This window comes from Cheilinus undulatus, linkage group 6 (assembly GCF_018320785.1).
Source record: "Cheilinus undulatus linkage group 6, ASM1832078v1, whole genome shotgun sequence".
Lineage (NCBI taxonomy): Eukaryota > Metazoa > Chordata > Actinopteri > Labriformes > Labridae > Cheilinus > Cheilinus undulatus.
In genome coordinates, this window is record NC_054870.1 from 1,432,271 (window position 1) to 1,456,538 (window position 24,268).

The 24,268-nt window shown below is 38.8% G+C and overlaps 1 protein-coding gene across 1 annotated transcript; it reads left to right on the forward strand.

Moving 5' to 3' along the window:
* Nucleotides 1-5,924: 5,924 nt before the first annotated feature.
* On the forward strand, nucleotides 5,925-19,905 carry dnajc12 (DnaJ (Hsp40) homolog, subfamily C, member 12). The gene is made up of 5 exons (XM_041789847.1): nucleotides 5,925-6,240; nucleotides 11,510-11,588; nucleotides 18,384-18,523; nucleotides 18,604-18,718; nucleotides 19,548-19,905. Exons 1-5 carry the CDS (start codon nucleotides 6,163-6,165, stop codon nucleotides 19,634-19,636), a joined length of 501 nt encoding a protein of 166 aa, XP_041645781.1. The 5' UTR covers nucleotides 5,925-6,162; the 3' UTR covers nucleotides 19,637-19,905.
* Nucleotides 19,906-24,268: the final 4,363 nt, after the last annotated feature.

A 24,268-nucleotide genomic window follows, 5' to 3' on the forward strand; every position in this document is an offset into this window, starting at 1 on the left:
GCACTGACCATTTGAAAAACAGTAAACAACAAAAAAGAAGAAAAACATACAATGTCCCTCCCACCCCACCTTGTGCCTGCCTGAACCTGGCACATAGCATCTCACATTTATCTCAAAAGGAGCTACTGGGCAAATAACTAGACTATTACCATTAGCCCCCTCTCTGCAACATTATAACATGAACAATATGATACCGCGAAATAAAGCTATTTAAGTAAAGAAAATATAAACAGTGTGTTACGACCCAGCTCAAAAGGCAGCAAGAAAAAGAAGGGGAGGACACAGATGGCAGCATTTAAGCCCTTTCTTTTGGGGCATTTATTTTTAAAACAATAATAACGGTTATATTTCTGTTGTCAGTATTGTGAATTGTGTGCTGTCTGTGCATGTGTGCAAGTGAGTATCAGTAAGAAAACGTTTGTAGTGAAATGTAAGTGTTGAGGTGCATGTAGAATGCACAAAAGAAAAATGCGGTGGCTACAACGTGGCCGGCCGGAAGATGGAGTCTGCGAGAGAGAGAGGCCGCGGCGGAAGTCAGCCTTTGATAGCCCCAGAAACGCACTGGGCCCTAGTGGTCCCCATCAGCTGCGGCACCTCAAAGAAAACAAACACATTTCAGGTCACATATTAAGGAACCGTGACAAGTGTCAGCAACGCAGGCTGTATGGACATGGCAGCAGTTCAAAATGGGTCATTGTAGTAACGTGTGTATAGAACAGTTTATAGAGAGGAACCAAAGCTGCAAGCAGCTCTTCAGCTGTTTTGAACAAATAGTTGCCTCATCTGTGTTAAATAAAGATTGTCAGTGTGTGAATCTCATCCCTTTCCTGTACGTTTTTTTTTCCCAGGGACCTCATCGGCTCCATCGGGTCCGCAAAGATCTTGGAAGCCCCACTGTCTCGGGGGTAAATGTAGAGCTTGGGCGTGTTCCGCAGGGTGTGTTTCATTCCTTTGTCACACAGATCCTGTAGCACTTGTTTGAAGGCGCGGCGCTGAGCCATGACCTCGCTGGTATAATCCAGAAGGATAAGGACCTTGCCTCCCTTGTACTCCATGGACTGTTGTCTGCCAAGGTGAAGAATTAACTCCTCCTGGAAGTGGTGGATGCGTGCCAGGATGGTACGCAGTTTGGCGCCAATGGCCGGCTTTGGCTGGAGGGAGCAGTGTGCCCGGTTGACTTTAACTGCACGCGGAAAATGTTTCTCACCAAGCAGTTTAAGGATCAGTCTGGATACAAATTCATTGGGTCTACCTTCCTCCTCACCCTCTTGTATCCCCACAATTTTGATGTTGTTCTTCTGGGAGCAGGCTTCCGAGTCAAGCACCTTGTTTTAGAGCTAAGTGTGGCGTCCCACCAGCTCGGTGCATTTAGCCTTGAGCACTAGCACACAGACATCAAGATCGCTAGCAGCTTGCTCCTGGTTAGTCACCTGGGTTTGCAGTTTGGCCTGTGAGGCTGCAAGTGACTGAAACTTAGCCTCAAAGGCATCGAAACATTCGTTAATGCAGCGCAGGACTGACTCTGATACCTCTTTGCACAGTGTCTTATACATATACGTTTTATCCGGAGGCTTGGTGGGAGAATCGCTAGCAGGGCTACAGCTACCGATGGTGCTAGCTCCAGCTCTGGTAGCTTGGCTGTCGGGGGCTTTGGCTTTGCTGGAGATGTTTGGCTTCAGCATGTTGGATTCTCAGTTCGATGGAGTTCTTAGGGATATGCATACACTTATGGTCTATGAGCAGAAAAGACGCAGTATAAAGATGATTTTGTTAGTCGCAGAGAGGAGCTCTGACTAAACACGTCTACATCATTGGTATGTGCACTAGCCCCCCCAGTTTTCTGCCATTATAGAAGACGCCAACAATGTTAGAGCCACTGACAGCAGATTTATTTTGAATTTAGATTACAACTGTTAGCACATGATGAAGAGTTGAATATTTCAGTTTATATAGCTAAAGTTTTTTAAGTGAAGGGAAAGAATGTTTAAAGTTACTGTGAGGGACTTTTAGGTTGTGTTAATTTTGGCACCCCCTGTGGACAAAGTAGAATAGTGTATCTTCTTGCCGTAAATCTTTGAGACATGTTTATTTGGCTTTTTTCAAAGGCTGCATGTTTCATCTATTGCCTGCCAGGTGGCAGGTGTGACAGGCAGATAGTCAAAAATGTATCTTTCTGGCTTTTGAGAATCATAAATTTAAGTTATAAATTATAGCCTTTTATTTTGTGGTCAGTACTTCTCACAGGAACTTTGAAATTTAAAAATGTAAAAAAAAATGCATAAGTTTTTCTGTTTTTACATGCAGCCTCAAGTTTTCAGCTAGTTTTATCAAATCTACTCCAACAGAAATAACTCATGAGAAAGTTAAAATGGCTAATAGTAGAAATAAACAGAAAAATGATTTAATCGTGGGTTTTCCTGCAGACTTGGATTAAATTCTCATCTTGCTGTTGTGCAAGCAGGTTGCAGCACTGCAGAGATTTAGAGGACATTGTAGTTTTATGAAAAAAATGGGAGTGGATCCTTCCTGTGTTTCTTCGATCACAGATTACCTCACAGGAAGGCCACAGTTTGTCAGGCTGGGAAACTGTGTTTCTGGGACATTAATGAGCATTACAGGGGCTCCATAAGGAACAGTCCTGGCTCCATTCCTGTTTACACTGTATACATCAGACTTCAAATACAGCACCGAGTCCTGCCACATCCAGAAATACTCAGATGACACTGCTATCGTGGCATGTATCAGAAATGGACAAGAAGCTGAATACAGGGATCTGATAAATGCCTTCAGTGACTGGAGTCACAAAAACTGCCTCCTACTCAACACCTCAAAGACAAAAGAAATTATCATAGATTTATGCAAATCCAAACCCCCTCTTCAGCCAGTGAACACTTGTGGTGTGGATATTGAGGTGGTGACATTGTACAAATATTTAGGTGTACACCTGGATAATAAGTCGGACTGGTCTAAAAACGTAGTCTTCATCTACAAAAAGGGGCAGAGCCGCCTCTTTTGCCTGAGAAGACTCCGATCAATAGACATCTGCAGTAAGATGCTGCAGATGTTTTATCAGTCTGTGGTGGCAGGTGTTCTGTTTTATGCTGCAGCCTGCTGGAGAGGCAGTGTAAAACACAAGGATGCAAGACGTCTAAACAAACTGGTGAAAAAAGCTGGCTCTGTGGTCGGAATCAAGCCGAACTCATTGGAGGATGAGGAGGAGAGACGCACAATGAAGAAGGTGGAGGCCATTCTGAGGAACATGGATCATCCACATCATATCTCCCTAAATGACCAAAAAAAACAACAGTGGTGGACGGCTCCTCTCTCTTCACTGCAGGACAGAAAGATTTAGAAGATCTTTCATACCATCAGCAATTAGACTTTATAATTCTACCGTAAACAGATAAGACTTCCAGACAAATGAATTTCCCTTGAGGGATAAATAAAGTTATTTTATTGTATTGTTTTGTATTGTATTGTTAGCATTAAGCTAATTACCTAATGACTTACTCATTAGCTAGCACATAGCTTATTAAGGCAGCAGATATTCACGAGATCAAGACTGAGGATGTCATGTGAAATATCTTTGGTGATGTTAAAACTACTTAACCTTGCAAAGCAGATGGATACGCCCGTTTCCTTGTTTTTCCCTGGCGAATCCATCTTGCAAAGCTCCCATCTGAACCGTTTGGACCCAGTTAGAAAGTGACAGGCCCAATCAGCGACGAGGGGCAATACTTTCAGGCGCAGCAGAGTCGTGACGTAAACAAGCGGCAGCTAGAGCTGGTGCAGTTATGGAGGAAGAGAGTAGCGTGGATGCTGCTAAAGCGCCAGTTTTATCAGAACTTGACAACATTTCTTGGTTAAAAGAAGAACAAAGAACAGCAGTGAGTTGTTTTCTTTTCAAAAATGACAAAAGTCGAGTACTGACATGTCTATAATCGCCATGTTTCGTGCTATTCCTCACTAGCTGGGCATGCGCAGCTCGATAGCGGCTACGTCACATGCTTTGTTGCTCTTATTGGCCCATAGAGATGTGATAGACAATGTTCATCCAATCACACTTTTTTTCAAATCCTCTGCCTTTTCTCAAACATTTCCTATCAAAGCTTTCTCAAATGGATGTGTGAAACACATCCATCTGGCGTGTCGGGTTAAAAACTACTGATTTCTATGCAGGACAATGAGGGATGGACATATTTTATTTTCATTATTAATGGTGGAGATAATGAAGCTGAAAGCTGAAGGACTGCAGACAGCCACATAAACAGAAAGTAGCTGCTGTGAGCCGAACCACCGTCTTGATTCTACTGTCACACATTTCTACTGGAAAAACAAAACACACAGAATTGTAGCAGAAATTCAACAGAAAGTCAAAACTTCCAATACTATATTTCTGAATGGTGCGTGACAAAAAAGGATACCTGGTTATGATTTTTACAATATTTCAATTTTATAGAAGTCACGTAAAATGGGGTCAAATTTGAATAGTCCATTTCACCTAGGAAAGTTCCTGATTAAAATGACCCAGAACTATTTTAGTGTTGGCCATGATCAAGGCTGTTTTAATTCTCTGACTGAATCTCAATCTCCTCCCTAAACCCTGAGCCCTCATTGACTTAACTGACTGCACCGGGGAAAGTGATGGAGTTCATAAGGCTGCAAGGGCTTGAAGTGGTAGAAATAGGAATGGGACAGCCCTATGTTTTTTGTTAAAAGTCAGCATCTTGCAGAGCTTAAAACAAAGATAAAAACAAGCGTGCCTCACTTATTTCCTATTTTCTCAGTGGATGAAGGCTTTTTATAGGCTATAATATACTTAAAGGAAAAATACTTATTTTTTGGAGCGTCCACCTGCCTTTGCACCTTCCATGTTTTTTGTTTAAATTTTGCTCTTTGTGAGCGGGCATCCCCCTCAAGCCCTCAAATTTTCTGTTTTTGGTTTCAGATATTTTTCACTTTTAGATCGTATTTTTTCGGGTTCAAACTATTGGCCCTGTTTTGGCGTGGGGGCGTGGTCTTGACTGAGAAGGGTAGTGAATTGTTAGTCTCAGAGTATTCCCCAATTATGTTGCCTTCAGGAAACGTGAGTACTTTGAGATATGACTCAACACTAACACTAATTATTCACCTAATTAGCAGTAAATTAATGGAGGACAAAGTTGGCTTTTACTAGCTGTTTTAGACAACTCTTGGCTATTATTTACTGATCAAAACATTACAATATATCAGATTGCTACGTTTATCACCCAATCTTAAAGACAGAATGTTTCCCACTTCCATATTAGACTGTGAACACAGCGCAGCATCTTGGATTAGAATGTCGTCTTTATCAATTAGCCTATTTTTTATTTTTTTATTTTTTTTTTAATTAAGAAAACTTTTGCATGTATTTAGCTCCATAATATCGTTGTGAAATAAAAGATCTAGTTATACTGACTTTGCAGAAAGTTAGAGGAACGTTCCTGCTGTTCTGGATATTCACAGTCACAGTTTCTCATCGTGAGGAGATTTTAGGATATAAAAATCTTAATGAGCTCAGATTTATCACCCAGGTTTTCACGTTTCATTCGCTGTTCATAACAACATGGAGAACGCACCGAGTGGTAGATGCGATTTTTTGTAGTCCATCAACGTTAAACTGTAGCTTTACACAAATAACACGCGTCACGTCCGTAACATCCGTCTGGGGAAAGTGCAGTCGGATATATTCACCACTGTTCTCCTTTCCTATCCTCTTACTCCCACCTGTCCTTGACCTTGTGGCGTTTTTCACCGGGGTTAAGGAAAAGTGGATAGGAAAGAACTGAGGAGGTAATGTTTTGGACTTTTCTAACGGACCCTACGTGTCAGCTTGAGATTATACACTCCTGTACAGTAGGTGGCGGTATGCTCCTCCTCACATTGGTTAAAGAAAAGGAAGAAGATGGCAACTCTCCTGTTAACAGAATAATCCCTCAAAGCAGTCAGACACAATTTCGTCCACGTTAGCACCTTAGGCGAAGGTACAAAATAAAGCGATCGGATTTAATGTTTGCCAAATAACGTAACACTGACGCAGCGTAACACAGCGAGTTCCGGCATCAGTGATTCTCGGGACAAAAACTCTGACATAACGTAGCTGATATTCAAGTTGCTCTCAAGCAAAAACCTTTGACAGTGATGGAAGCAGTTTGGAACAGCCAAACAGAAGACATGGAGGATTACTACGGGTTATTAGGATGTGATGAACTGTCAACGGTAAGTCATGAACAGTGTGTATTAGTTCTTCAGTTACAAATGGGCCGCATTAGTGTCCAAACAGTTATCGTTCATGAACAAAAATTGAAAACCAAGGGTGGAAAGTAAATAATTACATAAACTCAAGTTTCTGTAATTGAGTTGTTTTTTTGTGTACCTATAATTTTTTGAGTAGCTTTAAAATCACTGCTTTTACTGAAGTATTTTCTGAGTGAAGTATTGTAGCGTACATAAATTTAAAAGGCATTGAGTACTGAGTGGAAAACAAACACTAAATTCTACAACAAGAAGGTCTAAGCCTTCTGCTAACAACATGAAAGTGACCAGTCCTTTGGCTTTCACAACACATGACTGTCAGTACATGCACGTAGCGACAGAATGATTCCATATTTCTTCCTGTAACAGCTGTTGCATTGTACTTTAGGGCACTGGTTCTCAACTGGTGGGTTTGGACCCAAAGGTGGGTCGCGGAGCAGTTTTCAGTGGGTCGTGACTAGGCATCTGAAAAAAAAATGGTGGCAAAAGACCTGAGTCCTTACTGGACATTTATCCATACCTTTCTAACCCTGTTTTACTGTGACATTGGGTAAATAAATGTTTGATCAATAACTAATTTATTTCCTCTTCTTGCAATAAATGGGTATGACAATGAATTTCACAAGTCCTCTGGAAAGTTGGCAAAAAATGACACATAATGATGGGAAAAGAGGGTATAAAAACTGTCAGTTTTGTCCTTTTTCTTTTTTTATTTCAGGTGTTTTGGTTCAATTATGCTCCAAACTGCAACATACTCAGTTAACTACACATGTGTTGGTGAAAATTTTTGGAAGCTTGGGTCGCAATCTATCATAAGACAGACTGGTAGGTCCAGCTGAACAACAGCCATCTTGGAGCAACACCTTACAAGCACCATCACCACCTTGTGTCTGAAGGTGCAGATCTCAAAGTAGTATACCGCTTAAGGGTGTGTAAGCTGATGAGTGAGAGAGCATAGCTAAAAGTTGGTCAGCTACTGACGAGAACAGAATTTCTTTTGCTTGTTTTGGTGTTGGCTACGACCCACAGTAACCTGGTTGTTCATGAATAAAGTAAGGCTGGGTATTGTTAAGAACCTCATGATTCAATTTGATTTTGATTCTTTAGGTTGCGATTTGATTCAATATTGATTCAATTCGATATTGATTTAAATGCTTCAATGTCGATTCAGTAAGAAGTAGAAATACACAAATAACCTGTTGAAATTTTTTAAATAATTATTTTCATGCCCATGTGAACATATTTGGTAAGTCACCTCACATTTTTGAGCAATAGAACATCTGAAAATAAAAATTTGCACAATAATAACTTATATGTGCATATAGAGTACAAAAGTAAAAAACATGCCAGTTCTGTATAAACACTGAAAAAGTAAAGTGCATGTAAACTTAAATAATATTTCTGTCCTCTTGGAAATTGTGATAAACCTCACATAACATGGTTATGGTTGGTTGTTGTTTCGTCGAGTGCGGCCTCCATCCATACAACGTGAATCACACGCACAGCGACCCCCACTGGCCAGGAGGTGAATCTATTCAGAGGATTTGCTGAATCGATATTGAATTGGGGGGAAATATTGTGATGCATCAATTAATCGATATTTTTTACCCACCCCTAGAATAAAGCATGGAGAAACCAGCTGATAGTATAGGTTTATATACCGAGGGATGCTACCAGGGCTGGCTCTAGCTATTTTGGCACCCTAGGTGAAGTTACAATATCAGTAAATTTAATGAAATAATGTAGATAAAAATTAAACAACAATTTTGAAGCTGCTATTCTAAACTTAACACACAACATTAAGAAAATCACAAATGAAATTATGCTGAATAAAATAAACTTTTTTATTAATCCCCCACCAGGGTAATCACACTAATGCTACTTTAATATCAGTATAATAGTGAACTGCTCATAGGTAACATTTAACTCTACTATTAATTAATTAATCTGTTTATCATTACCAAGTTAGTTCTTTTTACATTCATCAGTCATATCACTCAGCAATAATATACTTTTACCAAACTTTAAGATTCAGGGCTTTTGAGAAAATATTGTGGGCAGAGGCCGTGCAAGCCCCCCATGGCTCCAACTCTGACTTATAACTTATCAACCTTACAAGATTTACATATCATAATCACAAAACAGTGTCAGAAACATACAGTTATAAACACATTGTGAAATAATTAATTACAGACATAGTTCAAGAGCACCCACAGCAGTTTTTTTTAACCAGAATGACCATGTGAGCTCTACTAAAAGAACCAAGTTAGGGGGCTGCATTGGGATCAGGTCTGAACATAGATTTTGCTGGATTAGTAAGGGTTAGTTAGTGTAAGGTTTAACTGTTGTAAGGGTAAGTGTATGTTAGTAAACAAGGCCTCAGAGGTCCAAAAGTCATGTGAACACAGACTGGGTTGATTTAATGCAGTGGTACTCAACCTCATTCTACCCAGGAGCCACATTGTCTTAAAAATACTTCTGCGAGAGCCACAATCCAAAACCAGGCTTAGGATGATCGATCTATCCATAGTTGAAATGAAACAGTGAATTGGTGCATTATTGTGTTGTTAACTGGAATGAAATAAGCTACATAAAAATATCTGTATAGTGCCAGAAGGAAGGTTATTTCACAGATAATAAACATGTGTTTTTATTTATGTAAGTTCCACCTGGACTAAAGTTTTTTTTAAATATCAGAATGTGCCAACTTAGAGCTATAAGAAGCTTTTCAAAGAGCTGATGAATTATGGTTGTCTGTTTGGGTATTAATATTTCATATTTGGACAGTTACTGTAAGTTTGTGACTCTGTTAACTTAAAGTTATGCTTTCTATTTTTTTCCTCTCAGTATTATTGCTTTTAGCTAAATGGGGAGGCTCCCCATATTGGTCTTTGCCCTGGGCCTCCAAATGGCTAAAACCAGCCCTGCCTCACACCTGCAGCTCTCCTTTACAAATTGTTCTGCTTTGCCAGTTTGTTGCTTTCATTTACCTGTTTCTGCCCTTTTAACAGTGTTTATCTTTGGTACATTTAAGATCAAATAAACACCCACATTTGGAGAAGTTTTACTCAGTTTTACATTGTTTTAAAATGTAATCCATGTGTGTTTGGTTTGTTGATGATGATGCTCATCGCAAAAGTCATCATTAAATATGAGTATGGGAGAGCATCGGCAGGGAGGGACTGAAGAAATTTGTTTAAACAAGGGCTTTAGAAGCTTTACCTTGAACACAAGACAGCACACCTCTTATGGATTAACTTACTGAAGAGATGCGCCATCAGCGGACTTGCTCTGCGCTCTTTTATACACATTCTTCCTCCTTTAGAAAGAAAATGACACAGGAGATTAATGCAAAAGACTGACAGTAGCTGGCAGCTGTTTATGAACTTCATGAAAATGTTTTTCTTTGGAAAACAAAGAAATTTGTCAGTGATCGCAAACTTTTGAGCGGTAGTGTATGTACAAACTATGTAATTTTAGTTAATATGGAACATAACAGAACTGAATTAAGCTAATGTATTAAAATTAATTAAATAGTATATAAATAAAAATATATAGTGTATTATAAAATATATGGTTCTGCATCATCTAGCGTTTTAACGCTCTGTGCAATCTGAAGATGAGGATTTTTCCCATTTGTTGAAATTAACTAAAATGCTTTCAGGATTTTTAACAGGAAAGTGGAAAAATAAATCACTATAGTGTAAATGTACCAAAATATTTTATATTTCACAGTAAAACAGCGTGTATGTCTTTATGTAATGACAGTGTGCTTGTGGAGGAAGACTGATCCTCACGTCTGGCTTTAAGGACTGATAGACTTGTTGTGACGGGCCAGTGTTTTAGTCATATTATGGAAGCCGTCATGCTTAACAACACTAAAATGTCTTCGCAAATAAAACAAAGTATTGACTGTATTTATGGTTACATGAGTAAAAATCAGCGGAGGCTTCAACAGGCTTCTTTCATATTAGCCGTTAGCTACCAAGCTATCCCTATGATGTCTAGCTCTCAGATTTGTCATGTTGTCCGAGTATTTCACTTTGGCGTGGCATATCTTACAAATGTCTTGACTCCTGTCTAAGTTTGTACTGTCTTTGATGTTTTGGAAGCCAAAATATGTCCACATTAGGGCTACAACAAATGATTATTTTTTATGTCGACTAATCTGGTGATTATTTTTACGATTGGTCGACTAATCATGGCTATTTAGCATACTGTTTTGGATCCCTGTTTTACCTTGCCTTCTTATGCATGCACACCTGTGAAAACTTAATGGTTAAGCAAATTGACATGACATGTCAAGTTGCTACATCGTCAAGGTTTGTTTTTCCTCTAATATAAATGTATTGAACTGTTAACTAAAGTGAATTGCACACTAAATAGCATTACTAAAAAAACGTTACCCTAACAAATATCAAAGGTGGTTTTCCGACTGATTAACGTACGGCACCAACATTATAAGTAGGCTACTGGAATTAATCCTCGTGCCTGAAGCACAAAGGGCTCATTAACTAAATGCAAAAGATCTAAAAGATATTCATGCAACTTGCAAACTTGCCCACTTGCGGTATTTGAAGACACAGCAGCTACAGTGTGTTTACGTTTTCAGGTGTTCGTACCTTGCCGTAGTGCTGCCATGGTACGAGAGTTTGACTTGACACAGTTTGCAGTTGACTTGTTTCACCAATTTGTTTTCTGTAAAATGTCCCCAAACTTTAGAAGCTTTGGGTCTGCTTTTTGGTGTGTTCCGCCATGCTTAACTTCTTCTTAGTTTCTGTGAATGATGTAAACAGTGGGAGCGATACTGCCCCCAGCACTTCCTTTAGTGAACTGCAAGTACAGATGAGTCGTTACCGGCCGGTACTAGATTTTACTAATCTAAAAAACAGTAATACGACGCGTCAACACTTGAATTCCCGCATCGACAAATTTTTATAGTCGACACAAACGATTATGTCGACGAATCGTTGCAGCCCTAGTCCACATATCCACTATGAATGCAGCAGAAGTTGCTCTGCTGTGTAGGTATGGACATGAAAGCTAAACATCCACAAGTTTTATTGTTTTCAGTTGTTTGCATTCTGTTTTTGTCTGTATGCATGTTTTTAGTTCCTCCACACAGATGTGAAATCACTTGGAGACTAGCTCTGGCTCCAAAGGTGTGTTTTGCTTGGTAGTGTCAATTGGCTAATAAACCAAACTAAAACGTGTTTTATCTTTTGCCTTTCAGACTGAACAGATTCTCAACGAATACAAGATCCGAGCCCTGGCATGCCACCCTGACAAAAACCTGGAAGATGCAGGAGCAGGTAAATGTGATGAGTATGTTCAGAAATCAGGAAGAGCAAGACCACCAACATGTTTTGGTTTGCAGAGTCAATTTTATGACTTTTATAGTTCCAAATGAAGTGAAGAATAAAGGTCTAAACAATTGAACATTTTACGTGTGGATGATGTGCAAATTCCCAGTCAATATGATCAATCTAAGACAATTATGCAGGCTCAGGTGGTGTAGAAACCATACCCTGAAAAAATTGTCCTAATAACCTAGTACTAGCATGTAGCAGTTGTGCATTACATCTAAAACAATCGCCATCACTTTAGATGTAATGCACAACTGCTACATGCTAGCAATGTTGCCAGATCTCGCGAGACAAATAAGCAACCAGACCTGTGAAAACAATCCCAAAACAAGCCACTTTTGCTACGGAGCCCCCCTAGGTTCCAGAGAGAGAAGAATCCATGGGGATAGATTGTAAACTGTGAGCCACATTGGTAAACTGTGCACAATTTTGCAAAACTGTACCCACGGTACAGTTTATTTTTCTCCCCCCTGAGCTTCAGGACAATGACCACAAGATGTAGTTAAACCACCTTTTCACATTATTTAACAATAGAAAGTAGATGGGATATCAAATATAGACTGGTGTACCAAGTATATTATACACAGCAAACCTCTGATAATTAAAATTTGCACACAAATAAATATCATCCTGAACTCACACTTTGTCCCAGACATTGTTGCTCAGAAAAACTCTTCTACAGTCCACCATCCGTCATACTTTTCATTTAAACGTCACTGACGTTTTCCTTAACAGAAAAACAACAGATTGCCCTGCTCTGCCTCTGATTGGCTAGTACTCGTTGCCATCAAGGTCAGAGCCTTGATGGCAACTTGAGCTCCTTATTCCTACCTCTGCTCCAGCTGTCCATAACTCTGTTACAGCAGTGTAAGCATTCACTGTATGACTTATATATATTTATGACACAAGACTAAAACTTGAGATTTCTATGCTCCTACTACGGTCAGATAGTTGCGCACGGATTCTCACTCTGAAATCAGGAAGGACCAGGAATACACCTTTGTCTGTACCTACTAATAACCAAAGTCCGCCCCTATCCCCTTCTTATGGACAGTTTTAGACTTTTAAAAACTACAATGCTGGAGATGTTTGAAACATTTCGCCCATGACGGAGTCCGTCTTAAATTCATGAACTGGCACTATTAAAGCATTACTGCCCAATCCAAAAATATGATTGTGTTCATTTTCTGCTCTTTAGAGACCCACAAATCAATAATTAGGAGACTGTTCTTTAACTTGTAAGCAGGAAAATTCTCTCCTTTTGACGATGAGTGTGAATTATTGTTTATTTACTAAACGTGGATAGAGAGAGAGAGGAAAAGAGAGCCGGGGAGAGAGTGAGAGGGAGAAAGTTAAAAGAGCAGCTTGCAGCACTGTCGGTCTACAGTTTGAATTTTGCTTCAAAACGATGTAAAGTCATTCAGATCAGACAGTGAAGAGAGATCGAGGAGGGCTTAAAACTGCGTTATAAGCTCTAGAAGCACCCTCTAACGGGTAGCTCTGGAGGAAAAGCAAACCCCCTGCTGCGCTGGGCTGCCAAGTCAAACCAAGTCGAGCCAAGCCGCGCCATGTAATGGAAAAGCCTCAATAGAAGCAGGATGCAGGTGGGAAAAAATTCTGCTGTCTCCTGTGTGAGTGTATGGGGAAAGGGGAGGGACAGAGGGAACAGTCAAGACAAACTATCCTACGTTTAGATAACACATTGAAAATATCTGCTTGACAACTTATCATATGGAGCTGGAAACAAGCCCAAATAAGCAACTACACTTTAGAAACAAGCCCAAAAAAACGTGACCCATGACTACCAATATTTATATGCAACTTTACAGAAAAACAAGTCGCTTTAAATAAGCGGACTTGGCATGCTAGTACTGAAAAGCTATAAGCTATCTATTTTATGTGCTTATATAATTTGTTTACTTACCAAACTATTATCATTTTCATTGCCATCAGGTAATAAGGACAATTTTTTCAGGGTATGGTTTCTACACTATCTGAGCCTGCATAATCTTCTTATATTGATCATATTGACCGGGAATTTGCACATCATCCACACGTAAAATAGTTAATTAAAGTAGAATTATATTTAACGTTTGATAGTCCATCCCTGACATACCGAGCATCAACCTGTTGGGGCTGCTCTGAAGCGCTCCATGGCAAATTCTGTTGCCTTGTCCACAGAGGTGTCAGATGTATACACATTCATTACTCAGGTAGAAGTATAGATACTAGGGTTTAAAATCACTTCTGTAGAAGTTGAAGTATCAACTCAAGCTTTTTACTCGAGTAAAAGTGTAAAGTACTGGTTTCAAAACTACTTTAAGTGTAAAAGTAAAAGTAATGTGGGGGAGGGGGCATTAAGGACAAAGGTTTACACCGCGCCACAGGGGCCTATAGTGCATTACCCCATCTCCCCAAAAACATGTGTCTAAAGGCCATTATGCTGCATTTTTGCCCATTGACAATGAACATAATTTAGTACAATGCAAATACATTCAAGAACCATACACCGCGTTCCACATTATTATGCAAATGATATTTTTCTCTGATTTTCCTAAATATTAATGCAAATGACAGAATATTTTTCAAGTCAGCCATTAGAGCATAATTCAAATGTTTTTGAACAAACTTCATAATGACAAAAAATGTTTTTTAAAAATTAAAAATCTCAAAATGCACTGTTCCACATTATTAAGCGCAACAGCTTTTTAAAACATTTTATAGGTTGTAAAGAACTGAAAATGGTCATTTGTAGAAATTGCAGCATCAGGGGGTCATATTTACTGAAATCAAAGCTATTTCAATCAAAAACATCTTAACAGGACAAGTTCCATGTTAACATAGGAGCCCTTCTTTGATATCACCTTCACTATTCTTCCATCCATTGAACTTGTGAGTTTTTGGAGAGTTTCTGCTAGAATTTTTTTTGCAGGATGTCAGAATATCCTCCCAGAGCTGCTGTTTTGATGTGAACTGCCTCCCACCCTTATAGATCTTTAGCTTGAGGATGCTCCAAAGGTTCTCAGTAGGGTTGAGGTCAGGGGACGATGGGGGCCACACCATGAGTTTCTCTCCTTTTATGCCCATAGCAGCCAATGACACAGAGGGATTCTTTGCAGCATGAGATGGAGCATTGTCATGCTTGAAGAAAATTTTGCTACAGAACGCGCTGCTCTTCTTTTTGTACCGTGGAAGAAAGTGGTCAGTCAGAAACTCTATATACTTTGCCGAGGTCATTTTCACACCTTCAGGGACCCTAAAGGGGCCTATCAGCTCTCTCCTCATGATTCCGGCCCAAACATGACTCCGCCCCCTCCTTGTTGATGTCCCGGCCTCATTGGGACATGGTGGCCATCCACCAACCATCCACTACTCCTCCATCTGGACCATCCAGGGTTGCATGGCACTCATCAGTCAACAAGACTGTTTGAAAATGAGTCTTCATGTATTTCTGGGTCCACTGCAACCATTTCTGCTTGTGAGCACTGGTTAGGGGGGGCTGAATAGTAGGTTTATAGACGACTGCAAGCCTCTGGAGGATCCTACACCTTGAAGTTGGTGGGACTCCAGCGGCACCAGCAGCTTCAAATACTTGTTTGCTGCTTTGTAATGGCATTTTAGCATCTGCTCTCTTAATGATGTATTTGTCCATCAGAAACCTTCCTCATTATGTTTTTATCTGCACAAACCCCTCTGTGCTCTGAATCAGCCACAAATTTCTTCACAGTTCGATAATCATGCTTAATTTTTCCTGAAATATCGAGTGTTTTCATTCCTTGTCCAAGGCATTACACTATTTGACACTTTTCAGCAGCAGAGAGATCCTTTTTCTTTCCCATATTGCTGAAACCTGTGGCCTGCTTAATAATGTGGAGCATGTGGAAAAGTGCATTTTGAGGTTTTTATTTTAAAAGAAATAATAGTTATCATTATGAAGTTTGTTCAAAAACATTTGAATTATACTCTAACTGTTGATGACTTGAAAAATATTATGACTGTCATTTGCATTGATATTTAGAAAATCAGAGAAAAACATTGTTGGCGTAATAATGTGTAACGCGGTGTATATGTGTACTACCAGCCTCCTCGCTGATGTTTTGTTGGGACATTTCACTCCAGTTCTCTTGAGTCTCTGCCACAGACATCTTCGTACAAGGCTACATACGTCTGTTATTTCCTTGCTGGAGTGTGACAAGATTTGTGTTGTGCACAGGTGTGATGGTTTGCGTACTAACCGATAGGTTGTCTAGATGGTATTGTTTATACTTCTCATCCAACCAAAATCAAATTTACTTGATGGCGCGATTTATCTGGATAGGTTTCTGGGTTCTTTATTTGTGTTTTTTTGAACGATGACGGAATGAAAACAAGCTGAAATGAAATAGCAGTAACGCGGCTATTTTTAAAATGTAAGGAGTAGAAAGCACAGATAATTAATTGAAAATGTAAGGAGTAGAAGTAAAAAGTAAGCTGAAAAATATTTACTCCAGTAAAGTGTAAATAACCAAAATTTCTACTTAAGTAAGGTAACAAAGTATTTGTACTTAGTTACTTGACACCTCTGCTTGTCCAGGTCTGTCAAGAGATGTTAATTGCCATTTTTCGTGCGTCCCAGACCTGAAACCAAATACCAGGCACAAAACTTGAACTCCCGACCCTGACTTCTTTTTCCAAACCCCGTAGAGCATGGCTGTTGGATAACCAGATCTGTGCTCATAACTGTGTCTAATTGATGGAGCCTGGCAGCTCTGCTCCACTGAAGGAACCTCTAAACCTGACTGCATTATGGATTTAAACACTAAAAAGACAGAGGCAAACTGAACGAAAAAGACCATAATCAGGATGGGCCACATGGAGGTAAAATAGTGATGTAAGTACTACTAGTTTAGGGTCAATTTTTGATGCAAACCCTGAATTTTTTTAATAATGTGCCTAGTTGGAACATTGTTTGTACTATTTCCAGCTAAAGTTCTCTAAGAATCTCTGAAATGTAGAAGCAACATAGGATTTTTTACTAAAATATCTCTACATGAATTGAACTGAATCAAATCGAGAATCAGAGAATCGAATCAAATTGGGGCCTTGAGAATCAGAATCAAATTGATTCAGGAAAACAGTGGCAATACCCAGCCCTAGTAGGAACTTGCGTACACGCTGCGCCGTTCGGCACATTAATCATTTTTCTTCGATTATAATGTTTTTATGATCGTGAGAAGCCAAAATTGAAATCACAATCAAATTTCAATTAATTGTCCAGCCCTAACAACAGCTGAAAAAACGACCTTTCATGTACTTGCAAACATGTGCAAACTAAAAATGAAGAAAATAAGTCAGAGCTCGTCATTAAAAAATGTATTTAATAACACTTTATTGCTTTTACTATTAAACTTTTATTTTAAGCAATATTTTTGTCTTGGCTTTTAACATAATTGTAAGGTTGAATTATTTTCTTTTACAAATGTAAAGCCTAATTATTGTATGTTGGTTAGAGTTCGCTCCACTGTTTAAGTATTAAGTAGTAAAAGAGATGATGTGCATCACTCCCTCTGTAACGTGTTAACATCAGAGGTAGAAAATGGAAAAAATGCCACTGTTACGTTATATTATTGAGTTAGAAATAAAAAGGGAAAGGTGTGTGGTTCTTTCTGCAGCTCTGTAGTGTTACGATAATGTTCAAAGCCAGGGCCTGTGGATCACCAACATTCGCGAGTGCTGAAAGTAAAAACACATTGCCGATGTGCTGCTGTGATATGTAAGGTTTGCTTTACATATTTTACAAGCAGTTATTCTTTTTGAACCATTCAGATGTTGCATCAGGCGCCGCCATTTCTCTCTGTTTTTCTTTTCCTGATGATTGCTGTTGAGCATGTGCAACTCTTGACAGAGATAGTATGAATGACAGATGGCTCACTCCGAAGCATCTCAGCTTGAGAAAACGTTTTGCAAACACAATAGCAACACGTTGCATGGAGCAAAGGTGCATGGCGTGGGCACAACAAATGAATCATCAACAATAAAATTTGTCAGCAACAGAAGTCATCATCGATTATTGTAGACAACGGTGACAAATCATTGCATCCCTATTACATGATGTTATTAGGAAAGAACATTATGTAGAAATATTGAAGCAACATCTCAAGACATCAGCAAGGAAGTTAAAGCTTGGGTGCTAGTGGGTTTTCCAAATGGACAATGACCCTTAACATACCACCAGATTAGTTGCAAAGTGGCTTTAGGACAACAAAGTCAATGTTTTGGAGTGGCAATCACAAAGCCCTGGTCTCAATCCTATAGAAAAAAAGTGGGCAGAGCTGAACCAGTTGAACCAGTTTTGCCAGGATGAATGGACCAAAATTCCAGAATTTCAACTGTATAAACAGTACATTTAAGGTATGCATGGAAATATATGAGCAAGGCTTTTAGTGGAATATAAAAAAATAATAATTTCTGATTCAGGCACGCTTTGTGTTACACTTGTTGACATGACCTTAGAATTACATTACCGGTTCCAACTTTCCTTCTTTTACACAAAGAATTTCCAGATCATCTCAGCTACCTTAAAGCATTTTATTTTTAAACTGTAAGGGCTCAGTATTGTGGTTTTTTAGAAACAATCCCTTTTATGTGATGTCTTTACTTCAAGGATATTTATCTTATCCCAAAGGATTCATAGTATTCAGCTCTGCTAATATATCATATAGGCATAACCCATCTTGGCAACTTTTCTTTTTTCCTCCACAGTGGCAGATTTCCAAAAGCTGCAGGAAGCAAAAGATGTTTTATGTGATCATAACAAAAGAAAAAACTACGACCTTTGGAAAAGAAGTGGTGTTGCTATTCCATTTCATGACTGGCAAGCCCTGAAGGACACAGTAAAAACTGTATGTAATGTCTGTATCTGGTATAGATTTATATGTATCATTTTAAAATCCTGGTAATAAAATGTATCATCTGTTTGCAGTCAATGCACTGGGCTATGAGAAATAAGAAGGAACTAATGTTGGAGGCATCAAAAGCAGAAATTCCACTCACTTCCCAAGCTGAAAGGACCTCTGCCAGTGATACAGCCCCCTCAAGTAAGTCAGAGTAATTTCTGTAAATAATTCAAAAGTTATTGATTTGACATGTTGCAAAGTATAAAGAGACATTTTTCTGTAACATACATGCTGCAAGATAATTACAAAAAAATGAAGTTAGTAAATGAATAGTGGCATAGTTAAACAGATGCAAAAAGGAGGACTGCAGCCTTTGCAGGTCATTTCCCCCAAGCGGTCTGGCTAAGTTCAGTACTGAACGTACTTGGTTTTAGAGCTGTAACAAACATTTTATATATTGTGCTACAGGTTTTGGGTTCTGTGCTACAAGATTGTCAACATCTGTAGCACCAGTGCTATGGGCAAAAAAAAGTTTACGCACAGCCCTGCTTTAATGAATGGTTGCTAATCAAATGTTATTGTACAACAGCTAGAAGAAGCCCCACATGCCCCCATAACATTGTGACCATTAACTTTTACTGTATTGCAGTCAGATCCAGTACTTTTGTTGCTATTGGCCTTCGAATTTATACTACCCCCACCCGGGAAAAAGTTCAGGCTCAGGATTTTTTTTCACTATCAGCCATGCTTTCATCTTCAAATGTGATAAGGTCTTAAAGTTGGCAGGGTTAGGCAACTGCTGTATGTGCATCCAAGCAAAAGAACATCAGTGCAGTGTATTCTAACATACCAAGCACAAAGATTGTGGGGTAGAAGAGGTTTTTTCTTGCATCTTTTTTTTCACTTTACTTTTCATGACATAATGTGTACTGCATGAGAGCTCCTCTTAGTTATTAACATAACTTTCATACCAGTGTTTCCAAGCAGTTTCTCACAGATGATAATCAAAAAACTTCTTATTTTTTTACAGGGGGTTACTTCTACTCCCATCCACCTTACCACTGGGTTCCTGACTCATCATCCCGTCTGCTGCAGAAGTTTAGAAATTATGAAATATAGCAGATAGACTGATAGATATTAAATTAATCCCAAGGGAAGTTAAAGACTAAATTATTAAATGGCATACAGGCTAGCAAATAATTTGACAGTTTCAGTCAATTTAAATGATTTTTTTTTTTTTGGTTTGCCTGAGCATTAATTATATGATTACAAACAATGAAATGTAATCGTGCCTAATACTGGTGTATTTTATGTGTTGAATTGTACATTTCTGTGTACCTTTCAAGTTGTTAACATTGTCAAAAAATAAACATCATTTGAAAATGTAATTGGCCTAATTTCAATGTCCTCTACTTGGATATGTAATAGGTTTCCTGATTATTATTTCCAGGAGACCAAATAATATAAACGTATAAACTTAACTTTGATGATTTAAAATATTCTTGTTGAATTATGAAAATCTGAAAAAGAAAAGAGTAAAAGACATTAGATAAAAAGTCAGAAAGGTGGGAAAAGAAATTAATGTTGCAATTTGATATTTTCAGTTTTGCATCTCAGAGTTCTGACTTAAACTTATGATTTTGACTTTTTTCATGTTTTGACCTTCAAGATTCTCAATTCAAAATTCCAAGTAACATTTTCACTTTTTAAGCTTGTGATTTTGACTTTATATCTCATTTGCCTTTTAAAAACATCATTTTGCCTTTAAATTTAATGTTTTGACGTTTTTGAACTAATAAGTTTGACTTCTTAATCTTAGACTTTGAGCCTTTAAACTTATAATTTTGACTCTTTTTAATCTCAGAATGATTTATTATCAGTGTTATTTATATTGTTAATATTTTACTAATGGTGAAAATGAGGTTGACAGTTTATGTTTAAATGGGCCTCAGGGGATGATTTTTTTTTTTTTTTTCTCAAGGGGTTGCCACTAAGCCAATAGGCCATGCCACCAGCTTAAGCCATTTCAGTCTTACCAGTTTCTCACAGGGAATTTTATATTTTAGTTTTATGACTGTACAAGTCAAGCATAAAAAAAAACTATTTTATGGTGAACAAAAAAACACCATGGCCAAACCTATCATTTAGACTTTTGACCTTCAAATATGTGTAAGGTCAACATCTTGAGAAATACCCGGAATACTTTCAGCAGGATTTGGGCATTCTTGTAATAGATGACATTTTTTGTGAGGGCCAGCCACATTTTTGACATGCTAAGACATTTAAATTTTATGAGCTGCCACCACCATGCCCTTTGAATTTGGTTCAACATTTTGCAAACTTTTAATCCTCCAGGGCTCATCTTATATTACACCAAAGAAAATGTTGATTGAATTGGCACAATATGCTGCAGGGGCTATTTTTTTATTATTATTTTTATTTTATATTGGAAGGGGCACCACTGAGTCACTTAGCCACACCCACCAACAAAACTCATACGATTTACATAAGGTCCCTCTGGGCATTTTTTTCTACCAAGTTTCATGTCTTTACAAGTACGTTATGCCCATTAAAAATACTTGCTGTTTTCTGCTGAAAATAATGTTGCCATGGTGTTACTGTTCAGCGTAAACTTTTAATACTCTACAAAAATGAAGGTACACATCTTAGGATGTGTCTGAGAAGCAATTTACCTCTCTTACCGGAATGCTATGCTGTATATTTTTTGAAAAACACAATTGCCATTGTGTTTAGTTGTATCCTCTCATCAAGCACATAAAATCTTGTTCAGGCATGATGAAATTCAGCTCAGTTATGACTGTTCAAAATTTATGGCAAAAAAAGATATGCAACTTCAGTGTTTTTCATCCTTTAAAACTCATGCTGTTTTTCCAAAACTCACAGATTTTTTTACAGGTCTGCACCAACATCTTAACGCCTCCATACACTTTTTTGACGTTAATGCCTTAACTCAATTAAGAAGAGTAGTTTTTTAGTGTAAAACATGGTATTTCCTGTCACCACTAGGAGGCACTATTATCTGTACAAAATACTACTATGTAAATGTGTACAAGGCCAGGCCCTGATTATACACTGGGGGCCAGATCTACTGAGATCCCAATTTACGTGTACTGATTTGCCTGCGCAATCTAGAATTTTGCGTTTGGGGTTGGACCGCCATTTGCAGGTGATTTACTAAGAGTGAATGCACAAATGACAAGAGGTGAAAACTTGTTGGAGACACACCTATTTTAATGAGCGTTTTGCCTGTTTGATGGTTTGCAGCATGATAGTCGAACGCGCAAAAATGAAATTCAACCTTACAGAATTAGAGGAGTTGATGGATGAAGCCAATAAACACTTAAATGAGCTACAGCAAAGAAGCCCTCGGGGAGTCGGGGAGAAAAAAAAGTTTTCCCTGTTGGATTATGCTTCCTGGATTTGGGTGAGATCGTCTTGTTTTTGTATTTTTTACCTGGTACACCAGTAATTAGCAGTCGATTGCTTATTTTTTGTTTTTGGAGGTTTTTGCTGTATTGATTGATTGTGGGGGTTTTTTTGGAGGAGACTGGTGGATTATAGACTTTTGCATTTGCGTTTATGTGCATCATATCCATTTAAGACTTAGAAGAAGCTTAGAAGTGCTCGGATAAGGACGAGGTTGATGTTTTCGTTAGATTTGGATTTTTAGTTTATAATGAAAGTAATAAAGACTGAGATAAAATCTTTAAGTTTTTTTGTGACCTACTTTTCATTTAAGTTTATGCACGCCTGCGCTTATGTTCTGGGGAGGTGTTAATTGAATGAGAAGCGCTTTGAACTCATTACGCTCTCTTGAGAGATTTATTGATTGTATTAGTTCAGAATTGTTGTTTATTGCATTTTGATATATTCTTTACTTTAAAGGGTTTTCTATTTTCCTTAAAAATCTCCCCTTGTGTGTGTTTAACGCTAGCTTGAGAAAAGTTAAGTGTTAGAACTTCACACAGAACATCAGAAAAACGGGATTGGGAGATCCCGGCTGTAATAGCTACGGTACGCTGGAAAAAATGTAAACTTGCAGGGAGTTTTGTCATTGCAGATATTGCGTGACTCCTTCTCATGGCTGGCTCCAAATCCGCTCTGAGTTCCTCCAACAGCTCCAAAATGGTAAGGCTGCATAGGCGATATGCTTTAATGACTGTTTCCTTATTCATTCCAAAAATGTTCACACGAGGGTGAAAAATGCATTCTCTGCGTCTTCTTTCATGGTTTCGATGTCTCCTTCTTGCCACAGTAACCGCAGCCATGTGTGCGCAATTACGCACACAAACTTTTTGCACCTCCCTTCCAGACGTGTTAAATCTAGACGCAGTTTCTATGAGCAAAATTGCTTTCAGGTTTGACGCTTTGCGTACGCTAAAATAATATATTTACATTTTCTCCTCCCAGCACACGCACAATTGCGTGTAAACGCCCCATATTGCATATTCATTGTGGTGAACGTACTAACTGGATGCAGCCACACTATTTTGCACCTTTGAAAGACGCAACCCTTAGCGTGCACTGTTAGTAAATCAGTTTGTACTTTTCTTTGCCTGTGCAATGAGTTTGCACACGTTTTTATACGCGCAAAACTTAAGTAGATCTGGCCCTGAAAGTTTCAGTAAGATTGAACTATGCATGGATTGCTCCTGCTAATAGCGCCGTTATTTGCGCAGAATTAGCTCACGCAATCTGCCCTGTTTTAGCACCTTATCCTCAAAAGAATTTGCTCTAATCATATGCAGGTGCTAACACGCCCACACAGTTTGGCAGCTGAGCGCTATTTGCGCTCAGCTACCGGCCTGGCAACCGGTATCTGCAGATGATTTCATTGTCGCTTAGATCAAAAAGTGATACTCTCCTCCGATAAATACGTTCTTGTGCGCGCCTGCCATCTTGCCCGCCATGGTGCCTTCGCCTGGCAACAATCACTGCTGCCATGATTATCGCAGAGTCCTGGCATGACAGCCCTTATATAGGCTATGCTCCACAGTTACCACCAATTGAGAGCAATTTGCAATCATTTTAAACGAGAGAGAGAGTGAGAGAGGGAGAAAGAGATATTGTGCGGATTTAATACACGGGTCTCACTGGCGGTAAATAGCACCGCTTTACTGCCTGTGGCAATTAGCGCTGGTCTTTGAGGATTAGGTGGTATTTGCAATGAGGCTCATTTACATAGGAAGGGGGCAATTTTGCGCTGAATTTATGAATATTCCCTAATTTACATGCACGCAAATTGGACCGGCGCAGCGAGGAGTGGCAGTGCAGTTTGGGTTCAGTTTGCGTGCATTTCACCCTTTGCGTATGCTTTGAGGATTGCACGCTATTTTTTTTCTGTCATTTGCACAGGTTTAGCGGTCGCAAAAAGCAGTGCAATCCTTTTGAGGATCTGGCCCTTTGTTTCTTGAACAATATGCAAATTTAAGGGCTCACCATAGCCTCACCTTTAGACAAATGTAAAAATTCTACATAATTTTTAGTCATTCAGGTTTCATCTAGCTGTATACCAAATTCAGCTTAAATTTGATTTTGGATAAATCCAGAGCAGCATTGAACAGCTCTGCCTCTCCCACTGACAAACCTATCTCTGTCATGTCTCCGTTGGTCATGTCAATCTTTGTTTGCATAGCACCAAGTCATCTCAAGACACTACCAGGAGCTCATCTTGTTTCTGTAGTGACATTAAAACATGGGACAGTTCGGCGTATCTTTCTTGAATTCACA